At 44.1% G+C, this 20,623-nt stretch overlaps 1 protein-coding gene across 7 annotated transcripts in view; it reads left to right on the top strand.

Moving 5' to 3' along the window:
- Nucleotides 1-20,623, top strand: part of LOC112218165 (SRSF protein kinase 2) — a 67,844-nt gene that overhangs the window by 4,565 nt on the left and 42,656 nt on the right. Inside the window, exon 1 of one of the 7 annotated variants that reach the window (XM_042301421.1) lies at nt 13,617-14,283. The exons of the other annotated variants lie outside the window; for them this stretch is intronic. Coding sequence (XP_042157355.1) covers nt 14,246-14,283 — 38 coding nt within the window. The 5' untranslated portion in view covers nt 13,617-14,245. Of the gene's footprint in view, nt 1-13,616; nt 14,284-20,623 lie in introns of those variants that run through there. 7 annotated transcript variants of the gene reach the window in all.

Raw genomic sequence — 20,623 nt, 5'->3', positions numbered from 1 at the left:
CAGACACAGGATGACGTGCACATAGATCACACATCTGTCAATGTGTGTTCCTGTGTTTGATTGTGTGTAATTGTGTGGTTGTAGGTGCGGCCATGTTTTTCCACTGCTGAAAAATGTGTCATGAGAAGTCAAACCTGCAGGGCAACAATGTGCACCAGTTCCCCTTCTGGTCTGGAGAAACAGCTGTAACAAGGCTGTGCTTGTGTTGAATTCAGTCAGGGCCATGAAGGTGCTAAAACAAAGCCCATAATCCACACACACCCACTCCATGTTTGTTTGGGTAACATGACATTTATCGTAAGCACAAGTGAGCCTACTCTGGTAGTTAAGAGCAACTCTCAGAACAATACGTTCTGATGGGTGCCACTTAACACAAATCCTTAGTCATGTCATTACGCTGCTATTAGTTAGCGTGACAGGCAGCTAGCTAACCAGCTAAACCAATAAGCCCAATACACACCATTTCAAGTAAGTAGTCATGAGAAAAGATCAGTTGCTATTACTGTTAAGCGATTACTCAACGCGGACTGGAATAAACTCTTTCCTTTAACGAGTCCGACGAGAAGGATATCCTGCTTTCAGTGGAACAGGCCCAGACCTACAACTTTTGCGTGAAGAAAAGACGCTGGGAAAGGGGCCGCAGATCAGGCAGCCTTCTGAGAATCCGGAGGCGAGCGAGTAAACTCCCACTGCCATCTGTTCTTCTTGCTAACGTGCAATCATTGGAAAGTAAAATTATCCTACCAACGAGACATTAAAAACTGTAACATCTAATGTTTCACTGAGACGTGGCTGAATGAAGATACGGACAATATAGAGCTAGCGGTATTTTCCATGCACCGGCAGAACAGAGATGCTACCTCTGGTAAGACGAGGGGTGGGGGTGTGTGTCTTTTTGTCAATAACAGCTGGTGTGCAATGTCAAATATTAAAGAAGTCTCAAGATATTGCTTGCCTGAGGCAGAGTGCCTTATGATGTAGACCACACTATCTACCAAGATAGTTCTCATCAGTATTATTTGTAGCCGTCTATTTACCACTTAGCTGGCACTAAGACCGCTCTCAACCTACTCTATAAGGCCATAAGCAAAGAAAATGCTCACCCAGAAGCGGCACTCCTAGTGGCTGGGGACTTTATTGCAGGCAAACTTAAATCCATTTTACCACATTTTTACCAGAATGTCACATGTGCAACCAGGGGGGGTGGGGGGGATCCTAGACCACCTTTACTCCACACACAGAGATGCATACAAAGCTCTCCCCTGCCCTCCATTTGGCAAATCTGACCATAATTCTATCCTCCTGATTCCTGCTTACAACCAAAACCTGGACAAAAGAAACACCTATGTGAGAATGCTGTTCATTGACTACAGCTCAGCGTTCAACACCATAGTGCCCACGAAGCTCATCACTAAGCTAAGGACCCAGGGACTAAACACCTCCCTCTGCAACTGGATCCTGGACTTCCTGACGGGTCACCCCCCAGGTGGTAAGAGTAGGTGACAACACGTCTGCCATGCAGATCCTTAACACTGGGGCCCCTCTGAGGTTTGCACTTAGTCCTCTCCTGTATTCCCTGTTCACCCACGACTGCGTGGCCAAAAATGACTCCAACACCATCATTAAGTTTTCTGACGACACAACAGTGGTAGGCCTGATCACGACAACGATAAGACGGCCTACAGGGAGGAGGTCAGAGAACTGACAGTGTTGTGCCAGGACAACAACTTCTCCCTCAATGTGAGCAAGACAAAGGAGCTGATCGTGGACTACAGGAAAAGGTGGGCCAAACAGGCCCCCATTAACATCGACAGGGCTGTAGTGGAGCGGGACGAGAGTTTGTTCGAGTGTACACATCACCAACAAACTATCATGGTCCAAACATACAGTCGTGAAGAGGGCATGACAAAACCTTTTCCCCTCAGGAGACTGAAAAGATTTGGCATGGGTCTAAAGTTTGATTTGATTTGGTTGAACTAAACCTACCCTATCCATTTAATCCATATTAAAGGCCTACTGATTAGGACTGGCACGATGTTCTCCTCAGAATTTGGTGGTGGGTTTTGAAAAATGTTTTCATATGCTGTATTTTTGTTCTTGCTAATACCAGACAGGACTCCGGCACTGTAAAACTATTGCGATGAGACACAAGTACCATCATGCATGGGTGAATAAGATGTTGTACTGGAGGTTTAACCTACATTTGATCTGCCTGTGTGTCCTCTCAAAACATCTATGAGCTGCAGTCCAGTTCCAGCCAGGGCCAGGTAGGCCAGACCATCGAGGCAAAAGCGAGGCATTAGAGCATTTCATTCTGTGTTCATATTCACTCATGGAGGATCACAGTGCCAGTGAGGGCAAAGAACCTAAAAATCCTCTCTTGGCTGCCCCCTGCTGGTGATTGATTAAAGGTGAAGCAGTGTGAGTCTGTTGTAAAATGTGGAAAGGGGGTATGATAATTGTGTTAATTTAGTTGACCAGGTCCCCGAATTTACCACTCCCCATAGCACAGTTGTTTTCTCCCTCTTAAATGGTTTAATATAGGTACATTTTATTTTCCAATATTCTCAATTTATCCTCCTCTCTTTTATAAGTGAAGCCCCATATCTGATCATGAGTTTCTGATATTCTGAGAAGAGCTGGAAATAGAAAATGCCTAAGGCTTGTGTGTGAGAGAAAGAACAACAGATGTTGTGCCTCATACACTGTGTAATCAAAACTAAGGCGTCTGCCAACTACCCAGGCATAGTGAGGGAAGTGTTGTGTTAAGTGTAGTCCTGGATGGCCATATCTGACCTGTCAGTGGGCTAGTGTTACACTCTCCCCTCCACTAATACTTGGGGGGTGTTTTTGTACTTTTTACCCATTTTTCTCCCCAAATGATAGTTACAGTCTTGTCCCATCGCTGCAACTCCCCTACGGACTCGGGAGAGGTGAAAGTCGAGAGCCATGTGTCCTCCAAATATGACCCAGCCAAGCCGCACTGCTCGCTTAACCCGGAAGCCAGCCGCACCAATGTGTCAGAGGAAACTGCGTAATGCTGGTGTCCGAAGTCAGATTGCAGGCGCCTGGCCCGCCACAAGGAGACGCTAGAGCACAATGGGACAATGAAATCCTGGCTGGCCAAACCCTCCCCAAACCCGGACCAAGCTGGGCCAATTGTGCGCCGCCTTATGTGTCTCCCGGTCACAGCCGGTTGTGACACAGCCTGGGATCAAACCCGGGTCTGTAGTGACTGCAATGCAGTGCCTTAAAATGATGCGCCACTCGGGAGGCCCTCCACAAATAATTTGCACGCATGTGTGTGTGTGATTAGGTGTGTGTTCTTATTCCATTCAGGGATTAACCAGCAGCTAAGCCTACCTGCCAATAATACTATTCATGGGTGTGTCTCTCCTCTATTTGGCTCAAATAACCTGATCATAATAATCGCATCACACAATCATGGTGTATTATCAATGATATAGCAGCTAGTTAGTATTGATATACTATATATACAAAAGTATGTGGATACCCCTTAAAATTAGTGGATTTGGCTATTTCAGCCACACCCGTTGCTGACAGGTGTATGAAATTGAGGACACAGCTATGCAATTTCCAAAGACAAATATTGGCAGTAGAATGGCCTTACTGAAGAGCTCAGTGACTTCCAACAAGTCAGTTTGACAAAATTTCTGCCCTGCTAGAGCTACCCCAGTCAATTGTAAGTGCTGTTATTGTGAAGTGGAAATGTCTAAGAGCAACAATGGCTTAGCCGCAAAGTGGTAGGCCACACAAACTCCCAGAATGGGACTGCAGAGGGCTGAAACGGGTGGACCATAAAAATCGTCTGTCCTCATTTGCAACACTCACTACCGAGTTCCGAACTGCCTCTGGAAGCAACGTCAGCACAATAACTGTTTGTCCGGAGCTTCATGAAATAGGTTTCCATGGCCGAGCAGCCGCACACAAGCCTAAGATCACCATGCGCATTGCCAAGCGTTGGCTGGAGTGGTGTAAAGCTCGCCACTATTGGACTCTGGAGCAGTGAAAACGCTTCAGCACGTAGCCCGACAGACAAATCTGGGTTTGGCGGATGCCAGGAGAACGCTACCTGCCCGAATGCATAGTACCAACTGTAAAGTTTGGTGGATAAATAATGGTCTGGGGCTGTTTTCATGGTTCGGTCTAGGCCCCTTAGTTCCAGTGAAGAGAAATATTAACGCTACAGCATACAATGACATTCTAGATGATTCTGTGCTTCCAACTTTGTGGAGGGGAAGGCTCTTTCCTGTTTCAGCATGACAATGCCCCCGTGCACGAAGGGAGGTTCATACAGAAATGGTTTGTCGAAGTAGGTGTGGAAGAACTTGACTGGCCTGTACAGAGCCCAGACCTCAACCCCATCGAACACCTTTGGGATGAATTGGAACGCCGACTGCGAGCCAGGCCTAATCGCCCAAGATCAGTGCCCGACCTCACTAATGCTCTTGTGGCTGAATGGAAACAAGTCCCCGCAGCAATGTTCCAACATCTAGTCGAAAGCCTTCCCAGAAGAGTGGAGGCTGTTATAGCAGCAAAGGGGGGACCAGCTCCATTTTAATGCCCATGATTTTGGAATGAGATGTTCAATGAACAGTCCACATACTTTTGTCCATGTAGTGTATTACTAAGGCTATTGTAGTGAATTAAACGTTAGGCCTGCCTACAGTGTGATTGGAACCTAACCAGACTGGGGAAGGAGGTTTATTCATCTCAATATCTATCAGCGCTAATCCAGAGCTCTGTGTGTGTGTGTGTGTGTGTGTGTGTGTGTGTGTGTGTACAGCCACGCAGACGGTTCACACCATAAACACCCCCTCTTCAGTGTGTTTACAGTGGCAGCTCCGTTGCCATTGTAAACACACTGTAATCTCTATCCCGTCAGTGGTTCTGGCTAAGCCTTCTCAGCCACACACACACATGGTGAGATGAGCTGCCCCAAACATACCCTTCCAGCCAGAATGACGCAGGCAAGTCTGTATACATAAAACATCCACAATAGCACCGTAAAAAAAAGCCAACGAAACCAATGTTAATCATCATTATTCTATGAGTTAGGTGGGAAAGAAATTGAGCTAATGTGTGAATGTTAAAACTGCATTGTTGGTTAAGGGCTCGTAAGTAAGCATTTCACTGTAAGGTCTACTACACCTTTTGTATTTGGCGCATGTGCCAAATAAAATTTGATTTGATTTGTTGAGTTCACAGTGAGCTGAATGTATAAAAACTTGTTTAGTCAAATTACAAATTCAAGTTTGCCTTTGGAAGGCAACATTGTATGTTAGTTCAGCTATATTCCCAAATCTTGAGCAAACTACATAATCATTTTGCAGCTGGTTTCCTTACAATTGACCCTTCGCTAAGCCCTGCCCTAGAAGTTTGGGCAACCAGTCGTAGCGCTCCAATGGATAGCAACTGTTGTCAAGTCCGACATTTCGGACAAGCACATTTGAGGTCATTCCAAAAAGTTTTCCTCCAAAAACAAATGGCTTTAAATGGGTAAATAATTTAACAGTGCAACAAGGGGTACTTCTTAAAGTGATTCCTGAAATGCAGAAGCTATTGGAGTATTTGTAGAATCTGAAATGATACTTTTGTTACACTGTTTGCTAGCTCAGCTCTCACTCCCACCGAACGCTAGCTAGCCCATCAAATGGATTTGTTGCAGATTAAAGGCTGTGCGAGATTACAGATTACAATCATTTTTGCTGTTAAATTCCCATATACCGGCAAAAAAACTTTTGCAATTCAAATGGGTTTCCATCCTTCAAATCTACTGATGGTTTTATATGTTTTTTAAATTGCGTTAGATAGCGAATGTGCCTACTCTGGTCTTGCATGTTCGCTCCAGCCAACAGTTCAAAGTATCAGATACATTGCGGGTGTAGCCTACTAAATTATATAATGAGATTAATAGGGACAAAAGAGCGAGATTATTTTTATTTGACAAAAGGCAGCCAAGCATCAATTATTATGTCACCAGAATAAGACCCTTGATATTTACTGGAAAGAAGCATCAAGCTCATCACCGTGCACTTTCACCACCCTGTGAAGTTCATCATGATTTATTTCATCTGTAGCCTAATACACTGCATGCTTTCCTGAGATGTAGAGGGAGGACCACACAACATATTATAACATGACTTCAAGTTTACTTCGACATGATAGTTATTATATCAATATTTGAGCATAAAGGCGTTTCACCACCATTTCTCGTATGATTAATATTACCATGTCAAGTGTATTTTGTTGTGTCGACATTTGCGAAGTGTACTGTCGTGAAATGTTTTATCCGACATGTACTTTACTCACATAAAAAAGGTTGGATGGAAACCTGGTTAATGTAACACTCTTCTGACTTGCCAGTTAGGCTCATTTCATTATTCCCTTATTTAACGAGGGCACATTGGTCACAGCTGGTTATATGAATACGACAGATGGAAAGCTTGCCTACTTCCTTTGGCTGGGGCATTAATGTTAGTTGGAACACAGACCTCTCGTTGTTGTGTGCTGTGCCCCATGCAGCTTGTGGCAGTGCTGCTGTATGCACTTGCATCACCTGATCTCATAGACTAAACGTAACACAGTAAATGTAAATCTGCTACTCTCGAAGTTAGTATGATATGTTACGTTTGTATGGTTACATGAGACAGATGGTTACTTAAGTAGGGTGGTGGGTGGGTGTATAACGCAAACGTCTATCAACCGGTTGGTCGGTCAGGGTGGGTGGGTGTATAACGCAAACGTCTATCACCCCAAAGGTTGCGAGTTCAAATCTCATCACTGACAACGTTTGCATTTGAGCTAATTACCAACTTTTCAACTACTTACTACTTTTTAGCTACTTTGTAACTACTTAGAATGTTAGCTAACCCCTCTCCTAACCGTAACCTTAACCCTTTTAGCTAACCCTTCCCCTAACCTTAACCCTTCAACCTAACTCCTAGACTTAACCCTAAACTTAACCCTAAACCCTAACCTAGGGAATGTTAGCTAGCTAGCGATAGCCACCTAGCCCAAATTCTTAACATAACATAAGTTTTGCAAGTTCGTAAAATATTGTACGTATTGCAAATTTGTAACATTTAAAATTAATTGTCATTCATAATATATCATACGGAATGGGTGATGGACATCCACAAGTTAATACATACCATACAAAACGTAACATTTACTAAATGGAGTGTCTTAGACTTATGTACAAAATAATACGAAATGCTCTGAGACCAGGTTGTCCTGCCATATTAAATGGAGTGCTTCTGATTTACATACAGAATAATACAAAATGCTCTGAGACCAGGTTGTTCTGCCTGGTACAGGTAGATGAAAGTCTGAAAGGCTTTCTGATTTAGCCTGTTTCCCTAACCCATTTCTGTTTTTATTTCTACCCTGTGCCTTGTATCGCCGCTTAAACGGTTTCTATTTGGTAAAAATAAAATTGTGTTCAATTTGAGGCTCAGGCAGAGTGCAGTTCTCTCAGTGAACACCAGAGAGCTCTATCCCATCATCCAGTGAGATCCAGTAACTATGCTGTTGGTTGGGAACAGAGGCTTTGTGCAGGGCTTCCTCATTTCTAGTTCTACCAGTCCAAAACAAACACATAAATTGCTTGTTGTTGTTGTTGTGCATTGTGTGTATAATAACCACGATACTTAGTCATAGCTAAATAGGGCATAGCTGCTGTGCCTTATAGCAAGCCATGACATACACTGAGAAGAAAATCAAGGTTCTTAAATGGTTCTTCCTCAGCTCTTAAGGTTCCTTGGAGAACTCTTGCCCGATAAAGGACCTTTGAGTTAAGTTTGGGGTTCTTGACGAGGGAGCTACGCTATGGAAGCCTGCAGATTTGTCCCTTTAATAGCGCAGAGCAAAGTGGCCGGTGTTGATTTTTCAAAGTGACTTTTTGGAGCTTTGAAAATGCTATTGTGTTATTTTAAATACGTTTTTTTTTGTTGGTATTCTGATGATACCCAAGACCTTCATAAACACAACCAAATGATTATTTTACCGATAGCATATATGAAAGGTATTTATTAGACTGTAAGAATGTTTGAGTCAAGATGACTGCGCATTGGCTCAAAGGGGGGGGGTCCCTCGATTAACCAGAGTTGAATCAACACCACACCCATCATTGTCATATTTCCCAGCATGCTCTATTGCAGGTTCTTTTTTTTAGAATGGTTTGTTTCAATATCTATGTTTTTGAATGTACATGAATACATTAATTAATCTTATGCAACTCCAAAATATTTTTACAAAAATCAAAACTATGGCAGTCTGTTACTTATTTCACCCGTTACTGAAATGGTTGTTCCAGTTTGTATGTTTAAGGTAGTCTCATGTCTAAATCTTCCCAACCTTGGCAGTCATTCAGAATGTAGGTTGTGGGTGAGAAAAAAAAAAGCTAAATGTTAGATATCCCAACTCTGGATCGATTCCAATAGGAATTACACATCTCTTAAAACAGATTTCCAAAATTAAAACCATGTGCAGCTGATTTGCTGGTGTTTTTTTTTACAGTCTTTTATGTCCAACAATAAAAATCTAATCAAATCACAGAGGTCAGAGTGAGTGGTGATAGAGGTCAAAGGCCGTCCTTCGTCCATCAATTAAACATACACCACTTAGCTAATGAGACTGCACACTGTCCCCGGCCCCCGTCCCTCCCCACCTGCTTTGTGTGTGTGTTTGTGCGCGTGTGTGTGCCCGGTGCTGGGATTTGGGCATAGTACACAGTACTGCTGTCCTTAGTGTGTTTCCTAGTGTAATGAGGCACAGTAAGCTGATAAAGTGCCAGCTGCTTACCTGTCCTGTCTCTGGGGAAACCAGGCGCATTCAACAGTGTTAAGGAACTAGGAAGATCTACTCTGTCTACTCAGTGTGTGTGTGTGTGGCTCTCTATCTGCTTACTGTGCCTCATTACACTAGGGATCACACTACGGACAGCAGCACTATGTAGAGCTGGACTAATAACAGAAAATATCTCAGGCATTTAGTTGATATCTTTCATTAGGATAAGTAGCCTATACTAGAGAAATGTCAAGTTTGAAATGAAATACATTCGCTGATGTCAGTGATTGTTGATCATATACCAGCAAAAAAATATAATTTAAATGGGTTTCCAACTGATGGCTACAATCGTTTTTTTACCCGGTAAGTTGACTGGGAACACATGCTCTTTTACAGCAACGACCTGGGGAATAGTTACAGGGGAAGAATGAGCCCATTGGAAGTTGGGGATGATTAGGTCGCCATTATGAGAGTCAGATTGGGATTCATGCCAGGACACCAGGGTTAACACCCCTACTCTTACAAGTAGGGCCATGGGATCTTTAGTGACCACAGAGAGTCAGGAAACCCATTTAATGGGCCATCTGAAAGACGGGACCCTACACAGGGCAATGTCCCCCGGTCATGGTGCTGGGGCATTGGGATAATATTTAAAAAAATTGACCAGAGGAAAGAGTGCCTCCTACAGGCCCTTCAATATTATCTGGTCTCCCATCTAGGGTCTGACCAGGACCAACCCTGCTTAGCTTCAGGAGTGGCATGCAGGGTGGTATGCTGCTGGCCGTCAAACTAGTGGTAGGAGTCGATTTAAAGAATAATAGTCAAAACAACTGTGGTGCACATTCATGTTATGAAGTTAGCTTTCAATCTATCGTTATCGCATCAGTTCAGACAATTTATGGCAATATGGATTTTTGTCGATATCACCCAGGTTTAGCACTGTGTGTGTGTGTGTGTGTGTGCATTGTTTCCCATAGGATTTTTTTTCTAACAGTGGTGGCAAAGGTAGGGGGAGGGCTGGTGGTTGCTCTCTGCTCCGGGGGGAGTATGACCCCCATGAGAGTATTTCTGTGGAATGAATGTGAGAAGGCCACGTCGGTGACCATTTTTATGTCTCTGCGTGCAATTTGAAGGAAGCTGAAGGTCGTTTCGCTGGTTCGCAACTTCAAACTGCACGCAGAGACACAAACATGGTGTCCACGAGTTCATCTGACTCTGGGGAAGTAGAAAAAAGGTGCTTCATTGCTCAGATCGAAGAGAGCCACGAGCGCACAGCCACCGCTTGCTCCTCGTCATCACCCTACAGTGCAGTGGCGTACGTCAGTATATTTCAGATGGTGTCAACATCATTTACTTTTCATGCAATGTTAGAGTAGAGTGACTTTATTTTTTTTTAAGTCACCGGAAGTGACTTTCTCACAGTCGCTCAACAACAAAAAGACTCTCCCGGGGAGATATGTAAATCATCTCGTTTTGGAGTGGCGGTAACGATTAAGCAGCGCTCAAGGAATATAGGGGTAACTGGTGTGTGTGTGTGTGAGTGAAAGGCATGCTGTTTGTTAGGAGTACATGGATGTGAAGGCGCCTCTATATGGAGTTCTATAAGGATGACTGAAATTGACCCACTCTAGGCCAGACCTGGGCTGTCTTCAGTCTGTCAATCAACCTGTCTAATCATGCTAATATACACCCCGCCAGACATCAGCTGGTAGTAAGGCATGCCAGGGCACATAGTCCTTCACAGAGAGGCATGTAGGGTTTCCTAGGGAATATAGTCAATTACAGATCCCCAGATCTGCTCAAGTTCTCTTTAAAAGGACGAGTTGTTGGTGATGTTATGCACTTGGACACAGTCCTGTTTGTGTGCCTGCATGCCCACAGTATGTGCTTGCAATTTCAATTTAAGGGCTTTATTGGCATGGGAAACATATGTTAACACTGCCAAAGCAAGTGAAGTAGATATTAAACAATAAAAAAGAAACAATAAACATTACACTAAAGTTCCAAAAGAATAAAGACATTTCGAATGTCATATTATGTGCAAATAATTCATGTGCAAAAGGGAAAATAAATAAACATACATATAGGTTGTATTTACAATGGTGTTTGTTCTTCACTGGTTGCCCTTTTCTTGTGGCATCAGGTCACACATCTTGCTGCTGTGATGGCACACTGGTAATTCAGTTTATCCAAATGTGCTTTTTTTCCCGAATTCTTTGTGGGTCTGTGTAATCTGAGGGAAATATGTGTCGCTAATATGGTCATACATTTGGCAGGAGGTTAGGAAATGCAGCTCAGTTTCCACCTCATTTTGTGGGCAGTGTGTACATAGTCTGTCTTCTCTTGAGAGCCAGGTCTGCCTACGGCAGCCTTTCTCAATAGCAAGGCTATGCTCACTGAGTCTGTACATAGTCAAAGCTTTCCTTAAGTTTGGGTCAGTCACTGTGGTCAGTCACTTCTGCTCTGCATGCATTTTTTTTTTTAATGATGTACACAGAGGATATTTTTGCAGAATTCTCAATTTTGTTGTTTGTCCTATTTTGTGAATTCTTGGTTGGTGAGCGGACCCCAGACCTCACAACCATGAAGGGCAATGGGTTCCATAACTGATATGTATTTTTTGCCAGATCCTAATTGATATGTCTACTTTCATGTTCCTTTTGATGTCATATAAGGCCCTTCTTGCTTTGTCTCTCAGATCGTTCACAGCTTTGTGGAAGTTGCCTGTGGCTCTGATGTTTAGGCCGATGTATGTATAGTTTTTTGTGTGCTCTAGGGCAACAGTGTAAATATGGAATATTATATTTGTGGTCCTGGCAACGGGACCTTTCTTAGACACCATTTTTTTGTCTTTGAGATTTACTGTCAGGGCCCAGGATCTGACAGAATCTGTGCAGAAGATCTAGGTGCTCTTGTAGGCCACCATTGGTTGGGGACAGAAGCCCCAGATCATCAACAAACAGTAGACATTTGACTTCAGATGTGTAGGGTGAGGCCGGGTGCTGCAGACTGTTCTAGTGAAGAGGGTGGGGCATAAGCTGCATCCCTGTCTCACCCCATGGCCCTGTGGAAATACTTTTTTGTTTGTTTCCAATTTTACTCTCTGTGTCTCTCTCTACTTCTCCCCATCTCTCTCTATCCCATCTCTCTCTCTTTTTCTTTCTTTATCTATCCATCTCTCCCTCTCTCCCTCTCTCCCTCTCCTCAGTACCACCAGGCAGTGAGAGAAGTAGGCCGTTTAAAGATAGCTCCCGGCAGCCTCAATACTGGCTCCCAAAATACCACTGCTAGTGAGACTGATGTCCTCTCAGCTCCCCCTCTCTTATAGCCAAGAGACTGGTCCTCATCCTTATTTCTCTCATCCTTCTTTTTCTCGTCCCCGCTTTTCGCCACAGCTCCACCTATAGAGCTTCAGTCCCTCTGAAAGACATGCAGAAAGGACATCCCAGAACTGTGTGTGTGTGTGCGTGTACACGTGCACATACTTTACTGAAGTGGGAATGTGTTTACGTGACTGATGTGTGAGGAGGCAGTCTTTAAAATGGGTGACAGGTCTTTAGTCTCAGTTCTTAGCCTCCTCTATGGAATTATGACATCAGGATTGTTTAGTGTGTGTGTGTGTGGGGGGGGCTCTACTAGTAATACAGTGCAATGCTCAGCTATCAGGGTGCATGGTGACCTAGACTAGTGGTACCTCCCCCTCTCCCATTGGCCCACAGCCACAGAGAATGAGGACAATTGGACGGGTCACTCTCTTGTGTGCTTCATGTACTCCTTGTGATTTAGACTGTGCTGTGTTATACATGTGTTGTATTCTGTTTGCCGATTTATGGAGAGATCTGTGTCTGTGATTCTTATCTGAGCTTGTTTAATCCCACACTCAGAGCCCCCAGATATGGATCACATGTGGATTTTCCCATGAAGTCATCTGACCACCACAGAACGCTATCCTAGCTCCTGTGCTAATGCTAGAAACGCTGTTTCTCCCAGGGCTAAAATACACTGGAACGCCTATGTCCTTTCTCTGCAGCCTATGTTTCATGTGCTGTAAAGTACATGTGCATTATGCAATGGTTCTGCCTGACCCAAATGTTTTCGTAAATCTTGAATACATTGGGCATGGAATGCATTCAGCAGCGTGAGTGCGTGCCGTGGGTGTGCGTTTGTACAGACAGTATAGACTCTTACCCGCGCAATTCCATTCCAAACGGAGGTTGATTAGTCGGTAACAGCAACCTCAGAATCCCCACCCCACCACACAGACAGACAGACAGACACACAGATACACTGATATTTAGGTCAAATTGAGGAAAGAGAGAGGAAGAGAGAGAGAGAGAGAGAGAGAGAGAGAGAGATGGGGGGGAGGACAGTAAGAGAGGGCCCCCCCATCATGACACACCCTCTGGCTACCTCTCTATGTGTTGTTCACTCATGGAGAAATAGACCCATCTGCTGGAGAGAGTGGAGGGAATGTAGAAAGAAAAGAGAACACAAGCACACATTACAACCGTAGAGGCAGAAAAGACAGTGCTGGAAATGAATTGAAAGAAAAAGAGAGAAACGAGGACGGGGAGAAGAGAAGGATGGAAGATAGAGAGGGGGGGAGTCAGATCTGTGCGGCGTTGCCCCGAGATACAGGATGTCGTAATAAGGCAGGGGGGATGGAGGGAGGGAGAGAGGGAAGGAGCGAGGGCCGGACCACACTGGGAGAGGGGGAGGAGAGATGGCCTCAAGGAGAAGTGGTTTCGTTTTCCGGTCGGTCCCAGCCCTCCCAACCCCCTCTCTCTGTGAGGCAGTGGTTTGTTCCAGCTCGCTCTGGGCTCTGTTGTTGTGCAGAGCTGCAGAAGGCCTGCTAGAGCCAGCTACTGCTGTTACACAGAGAGAGAGAGAGAGACACAAAGAGAGAGAGACCGAGAAAGAGAGAGAGACAGAGACAAGGAGGAAGAGAGAGACAGACACACTGGATTGAGACTGGGAGCTTGTGTGTTCATTTCATCACCCATTTAAGAACCAAGCAAGGAAGACAGAGGACGGCAGGAAGGAGATTGAAAAAACAGCAGCCTCTGAAAAAGCGAAAGTGAGAGGTAAAGGAAGGAAGGGAGGAAGGAAGCGGGGTCTGAGGAGGGGTGTCTGACATTGCTCGTCTCGCTTGACAGGCAGCAAGATTTCTGCTTAACCAGCCCACATCTGCTTTTTTTTCCTTTTCCTCTTTCTTGGAGCGTTGTCCTCCATCCTTTCTTTTCCTCTGAGCAAGAGGGAAAGAGAGCGTGAGAGAGAGAGAGGAGGAGGGGAGGCAGCCCCCCCCCCCCTTATACAGACACACAGCACAGAACGAAAGGAGAGAGGACGAAGCAGAGGAAACAGAGAGCCCGTTTTGTCGTTCCTTGCCGTCTCTGTCGTCCCTCGGCGAGCGAGCGGCTAACAGGCACCGCTCATGTCCGTGAACTCTGAGAAATCCTCGTCCCCCGAAAGGTAACATGTCTCAACGCCTTCCCCACCCCCAACCCTCCCTCCGTCTGTCTGCCTGTCTGTCTCTCTGTTTGTCTGTCTCTATGCCATGCATTCTGTCTGGCCGACTGTCATTCCGTCTTCTCCTCCTCCAGAATCACCCCATATCCTCCCCCTCTTCCCTTTCCCTCCCACCCTCCTTTCCTCTCCCTCTCTATCCCGTCTGTCTCCTCATCCATCCGTCTATCTATCCAACCCGAGCCGGTTGTCGTCCACCGTTGTTTGTAGAGGGTGCAGTGTGCTGACACACAGAGGAGGAAAAAAGGCACAGTGGTCCACTGCTGCATGCTGCTGTAGCTTTTCACACAGCCAGTCGGACGACACCAGCCACCCTGTCAAATTCTGTCTGTCTGTCTGTCTGTCTGTCTGTCTGTCTGTCTGCATGGTGCTGGCTGCTCCACAGCAGAGTGCCTGTCAAGATGTCAACAATAGCACAGCCACCAGCCCATCTCAGCAGGACAAAACCATCGGACGTCAGTCACCCAGCAGCACACCTCAAAACACGTAGAGAACGATAGAGAGAGAGAGACAAACAGCCAAAAACAATTGCAGTTCCCCTGACGACCAGAGAGTTTGTAATGTTGTAAGAACGATTGCGTACTATATATTTTAGCATAACAACACAATCTCACTGCACAACAATCACACAACCATGACATAAACGGGTACGCTACAACAAACCAATAGACTATAACACAAAGTTGCAACCAACATCACAGGCGAATAAGAGATATCCCAACACAACAGAGCAACTGCAAATGAAACCAACACATCACAACATTAAACCAACACATTGCAACACAACATCACAAACCAACATCACAACATCAAACCAACACAAACCAAGATGTCAAATCAACACATTACAACATCACAAACCAACATCACAATCCAACAGACATCACAACATCAAACCAACACAAACCAAGATGTCAAATCAACACATTACAACATCACAAACCAACATCACAATCCAACAGACATCACAACATCAAACCAACACAAACCAAGATGTCAAATCAACACATTACAACATTACAAAGCAACAGCAAACTAACCAAAACAACATGATATTACACATCCCATCAAAGCATGCCGAAATGGGTCTGGTTCCGGACTAAAACACAGGACGGAAGATATGTCCAGAACACAACATTATATAAATCTAGAATATGCGTTCTGTGAGCGGTGAGGGGTGAGCCATGAGGTGAGGCCAGGCATCTGACTCAGTCATCACTGATGCCATGCCAAGTGTGAACGGGCAGAGCCGACACGGCCGCCAAGAGGGCTCTGCAGCGCCATTCCTCAGACTGGCACACACACACACACACACACACATACACACGCTCATCTGCTGTGGAGTGGGCACGCAGACTGACAGGAGTGAATGGGCACAGATATAGAGGATTTGGTGATTTGGCAGTGAATGGGGGTTGTGTTGGTGATAGAGAGAGAAGTAAGATTCTAGCTGGACACAGAGAAATAGTAGATAGGAGTGATTGTGCAGACACAGACACAGACACAGACACAGACACAGTCACAAAAACACTTGAAGACTATAGAATGGAAACATACGGCTATTGATAGACAGACAGACCCTGGTAGAGTGAAGATGATGTCTGGGCACACACACACAGAATACCTCTAGACCCTGGAGGGGCAAAGTGACTTGTCTGGTAATCCCGACTCAGGATCGACAGGATAGACCATATATTATGGCTGGATGGCCTGGGATACCATTAATGCATGCATGTCTAATAGGACCGGGATGATACCAGTATCGCAATATTTGTTAATATCATGGCAAGGAAACTAATTACGAAGCGGATATAACCTCTTTAGGAAAACAGCCCTAATGTTGGAAACAAACACCAATATGTTGTCATCCAGAGTCTCATCTGTTTATTTTCCAAGCTGTAGCACACACTATGTTTACCTACAGTTTTTTAATAAAGGACCAAAGAGTTTGTTCGGCTTTGTGTTTGTGGTTTTCACATGGAAGAAATCTTGCGATACTGGTATTGTCACAGCCCTAATGTCTAATACCTCTATTGGACATCTGCACTATGAATACAATACAGCTAATGAGCAAGTGGGTGGGATTGTATCTGGACAGCAGAGGATGATGATGATGAGAACATCAAAGATTAGCTGGAAATGGTTGTCATGAATATGTTATCATGGTTTCACGTGAGTAGTATCAATACTAACATATGAGTAGTATCAATGCCAACACTTGAGTAGTATCAATACTAACGTATGTGTCGTAGCAATACTAACATATGTGTAGTATCAATACTAACATATGAATAGTATCAATGCTAGCATATGAGTAGTATCAATGCCAACATATGAGTAGTATCAATACCAATGTATGAGTCGTATCAATACCAACGTATGAGTCGTATCAATACCAACTTATGAGTAGTATCAATACCAACTTATGAGTAGTATCAATACCAACATATGAGTAGTATCAATACCAACTTATGAGTAGTATCAATACCAACGTATGAGTAGTATCAATACCAACGTATGAGTAGTATCAATACCAACGTATGAGTAGTATCAATACCAACATATGAGTCGTATCAATACTAACATATGAGTAGTATCAATACCAACTTATGAGTAGTATCAATACCAACGTATGAGTAGTATCAATACCAACGTATGAGTAGTATCAATACCAACGTATGAGTAGTATCAATACCAACATATGAGTAGTATCAATACCAACATATGAGTAGTATCAATACCAACGTATGAGTAGTATCAATACCAACGTATGAGTAGTATCAATACCAACGTATGAGTAGTATCAATACCAACATATGAGTAGTATCAATACCAACATATGAGTAGTATCAATACCAACATATGAGTAGTATCAATACCAACATATGAGTAGTATCAATACCAACATATGAGTAGTATCAATACTAACACATGAGTAGTATCAATACCAACGTATGAGTAGTATCAATACCAATACATGGGAGTAGTATCAATGCCAACGTATGAGTAGTATCAATACCAACACATGGGAGTAGTATCAATACCAACATATGAGTAGTGTAAATACTAACATATGAGTAGTATCAATACCAACATATGAGTAGTATTGATACCAATACATATGGGTAGTGTCAATGCCAACATATTAGTAGTATCAATGCCATCATATGAGTAGTTACAATTCCAACATATGAGTAGTATCAATTCCAACATATGACTAGTATCAATTCCAACATATGACTAGTATCAATTCCAACATATGAGTAGTATCAATGCCAACACATATGAGCAGTATCAATACCAACATATGTGAATAGCCTATATTCAAGCATGTCAGGTCTGATATACAGTATGAGAAGGCATACAGAATGTTTTGGCCTTTGTCATAAGATAGCCCTCAATGCCTATGGTTTAGGCCCATCGGTGTCTGTGGGATATATGAGTAGTGGCATTTATTACGAGTTGATATATGAAAAGGCTTATATTATGCCTAACTGCTTTATCAGAGACATACAATACAGAATGAGTATCTATGCTAATATACTTGCCACATACAGTTTACAAGTGTATTATGGCTAATATGTGAGAAGGTTTGTATTGGCTAATGTATTTGCATAAGAGGGGAGATTATTTAAAGTGCATCAGCAATAGGCTTGTTCATTATTTGTCTGTGTTCTATTTCATCTCACCTGAGAGCAAGTGGAAATGCTTTATCTTTATATCTGTGTCAAATCACTATATTGCTGTGTTTGGGGTATCAGTGCTGTATTTTTACAGTACCATCTGGACCCGAGGCACCGCACACACAGGTACACACATGTATGTACACGTGCACACACGCTCGCACACTCGCTCAGTTTGGTTGAGCTGAAAGGTGTTAGCCAATAATGAGTTGAGCTGACTCGCTGAGACGCCAGCAGCGCTAGCAGCCTATCTTCTTCTGTTTGAATTAGGATGGGGGGATAGATAGAGGGGGGGGTGGAGGGAGGGAGGGATGGATGGATGGAAGAAGTGGGGCAGGAGCAAAGCTGCGAGCGTAACGCTGCTCTGTCTCTGACACGTTTCGTTTTAAGCAGCAGGCAGATTTTGACGAGGACTGTTGTGTAAGATTGCACTCGAGGCATGGCGGGTGGGAGGTCGACGTTACAATCAACTGATTCTGGGTCAGATCATTTCTTTCATCCTTACTGCTTATGATTAGTACGGTAAACAGATAATCTGACATTAGATCTGTGGTTAGGGGAACTACTACTGCACCTGGAGCCATGCCAGGGATGGATGATGGATGCAGATGGGAAGGGAGGGATTGTGGGAGGTCGGGGGAGGGGTGTGTGTTTTGACATCAGAGTTTCCGTATGTGGTAGTGCTGTTTGGTTGCAGTCTTTGTTGTATAAAATGGTGTTGTTTTAGTTCACACCTAAGCTGGGGTGTTGGCTGGTATGCTGTTCTACATGGATGGGGGTCAGGTGTTTGTCTGGACTGCAGTGCTTGGTTTGTTCTGTGCTTGTCATATGGAGAGAAGAAGGGGTGGCAAGAGAAATAAAGGGAAGGAGACCGAGAGAGAGAGAGAGAAAGCGAAAGAGACAGAGAAGTGGAAAGGGAGATACTGTCGAGATCTGTCTGTCGTTAGTGCCATGGGTAACCTCATGGTGTTGGGCTGCTGGAGACTGACACACCTGCAGCCTCTGTGAAAGGTTGTGTCAGCTACTAGGCTTGCAGGGTGCACAGTGCATCCGGAAAGTATTCCACTTCACTTTATCTACATTTTGTTGCGTTACAACACAATACTCCATAATGACAAAGCGAAAACAGGTTTAGACATTTTTACACTTTTTTTTTTTTTAACGAAATCAGAAACACCTTATTTACATAAGTATTCAGACCCCCCGAAATTGAGCTCCGGTGCGTCTTGTTTCCATTGATTATCCTTGAGATGTTTCTACAACTTGATTCGAGTCCACCTGTGGTAAATGTAATTAATTGGACATGATTTGGAAAGGCACACATCTGTCTATAGAAGGTCCAACAGTTGACAGTACATGTCAGAGCAAAAACAATGCTCCGAGACAGGATTGTGTTGAGGCACCGATCTGGGGAAAAACATGTCTGCAGCATTGAACACAGTGGCCTCCATCATTCTTAAATGGAAGAAGTTTGGAACCACCAAGACTCTTCCTAGAGCTGGCCACACGGCCAAACTGAGCAATCGGGGGGGAAAGGCCTTGGTCAGGGAGGTGACCAAGAACCCAATGGTCACTCTGAAAGAGCTCTAGAGTTCCTCTTTGGAGATGGGAGAACCTTCCAGAAGGACAACCATCTCTGCAGCACACCACCAATAAAGCCTTTATGGTAGAGTGGCCAGATGGAAGCCACTCCTCAGTAAAAGGCACATGACAGCTCGCTTGGAGTTTGCCAAAAGGCACCTACAGGACTCAGACCATGAGAAACAATGTTCTCTGGTCTGATGAAACCAAGATTGAACTCTTTGGCCTGAATGCCAAGTGTCACGTCTGGAAGAAACCTGGCACAATCCCAATGGTGAAGCGTGGTGGTGGTAGCATCATGCTGTGGGGTAGTTTTCAGGGACTGGGAGACTAGTCAGGATCAAGGGAAAGCTGAACGGAGCAAAGTACAGAGAGATTCTTGATGAAAACCTGCTCCAGAGCGCTCAGGACCTCAGACTGGGGTGAAGGTTCACCTTCCATCAGGACATCGAACTTAAGCACAAAGCAAAGACAATGCAGGAGTGGCTTCAGGACTAGTCTCTGAATGTCCTTGAGTGGCCCAGCCAGAGCCCGGACTTGAACCCAATCCAACATCTCTGGAGAGACCTGAAAATAGCTGTGCAGCGACGCTCTCCATCCTGCCTGACAGAGCTTGAGAGGATCTGCAGAGAAGAATGGGAGAAACTCCCCAAATACAGGTGTGCCAAGCTTGTAGCGTCATACCCAAGAAGTTTCGAGGCTTTAGTCGCTGCCAAAGGTGCTTCAACAAAGTACTGAGAAGGGTCTGAATACTTATGTAAATGTGATATTACAGCTTTTTTATTTTAATAATATTGCAAAATATTAAAAACCTAATTTTGCATTGGCATTATGGGGTATTGTGTGTAGATGAGGGGGGGAAAGTAAACATTTAATTGGCCCAGCGTCGTCCGGGTTTGTCGGGGTAGGCCGTCATTGTAAATAAGAATTAGTTCTTAACTGACTTGCCTAGTTAAATAAATGTTAAATAAAAAATGTTTTAGAATAAAGCTGTAATGTAACAAAATGTGGAAAAAGTCAAG

Source organism: Oncorhynchus tshawytscha, linkage group LG19 (assembly GCF_018296145.1).
Source record: "Oncorhynchus tshawytscha isolate Ot180627B linkage group LG19, Otsh_v2.0, whole genome shotgun sequence".
Classification (NCBI taxonomy): domain Eukaryota; kingdom Metazoa; phylum Chordata; class Actinopteri; order Salmoniformes; family Salmonidae; genus Oncorhynchus; species Oncorhynchus tshawytscha.
Note: the sequence above shows the minus strand (reverse complement) of the source record. Positions and strands in the feature narration are given on the sequence as shown.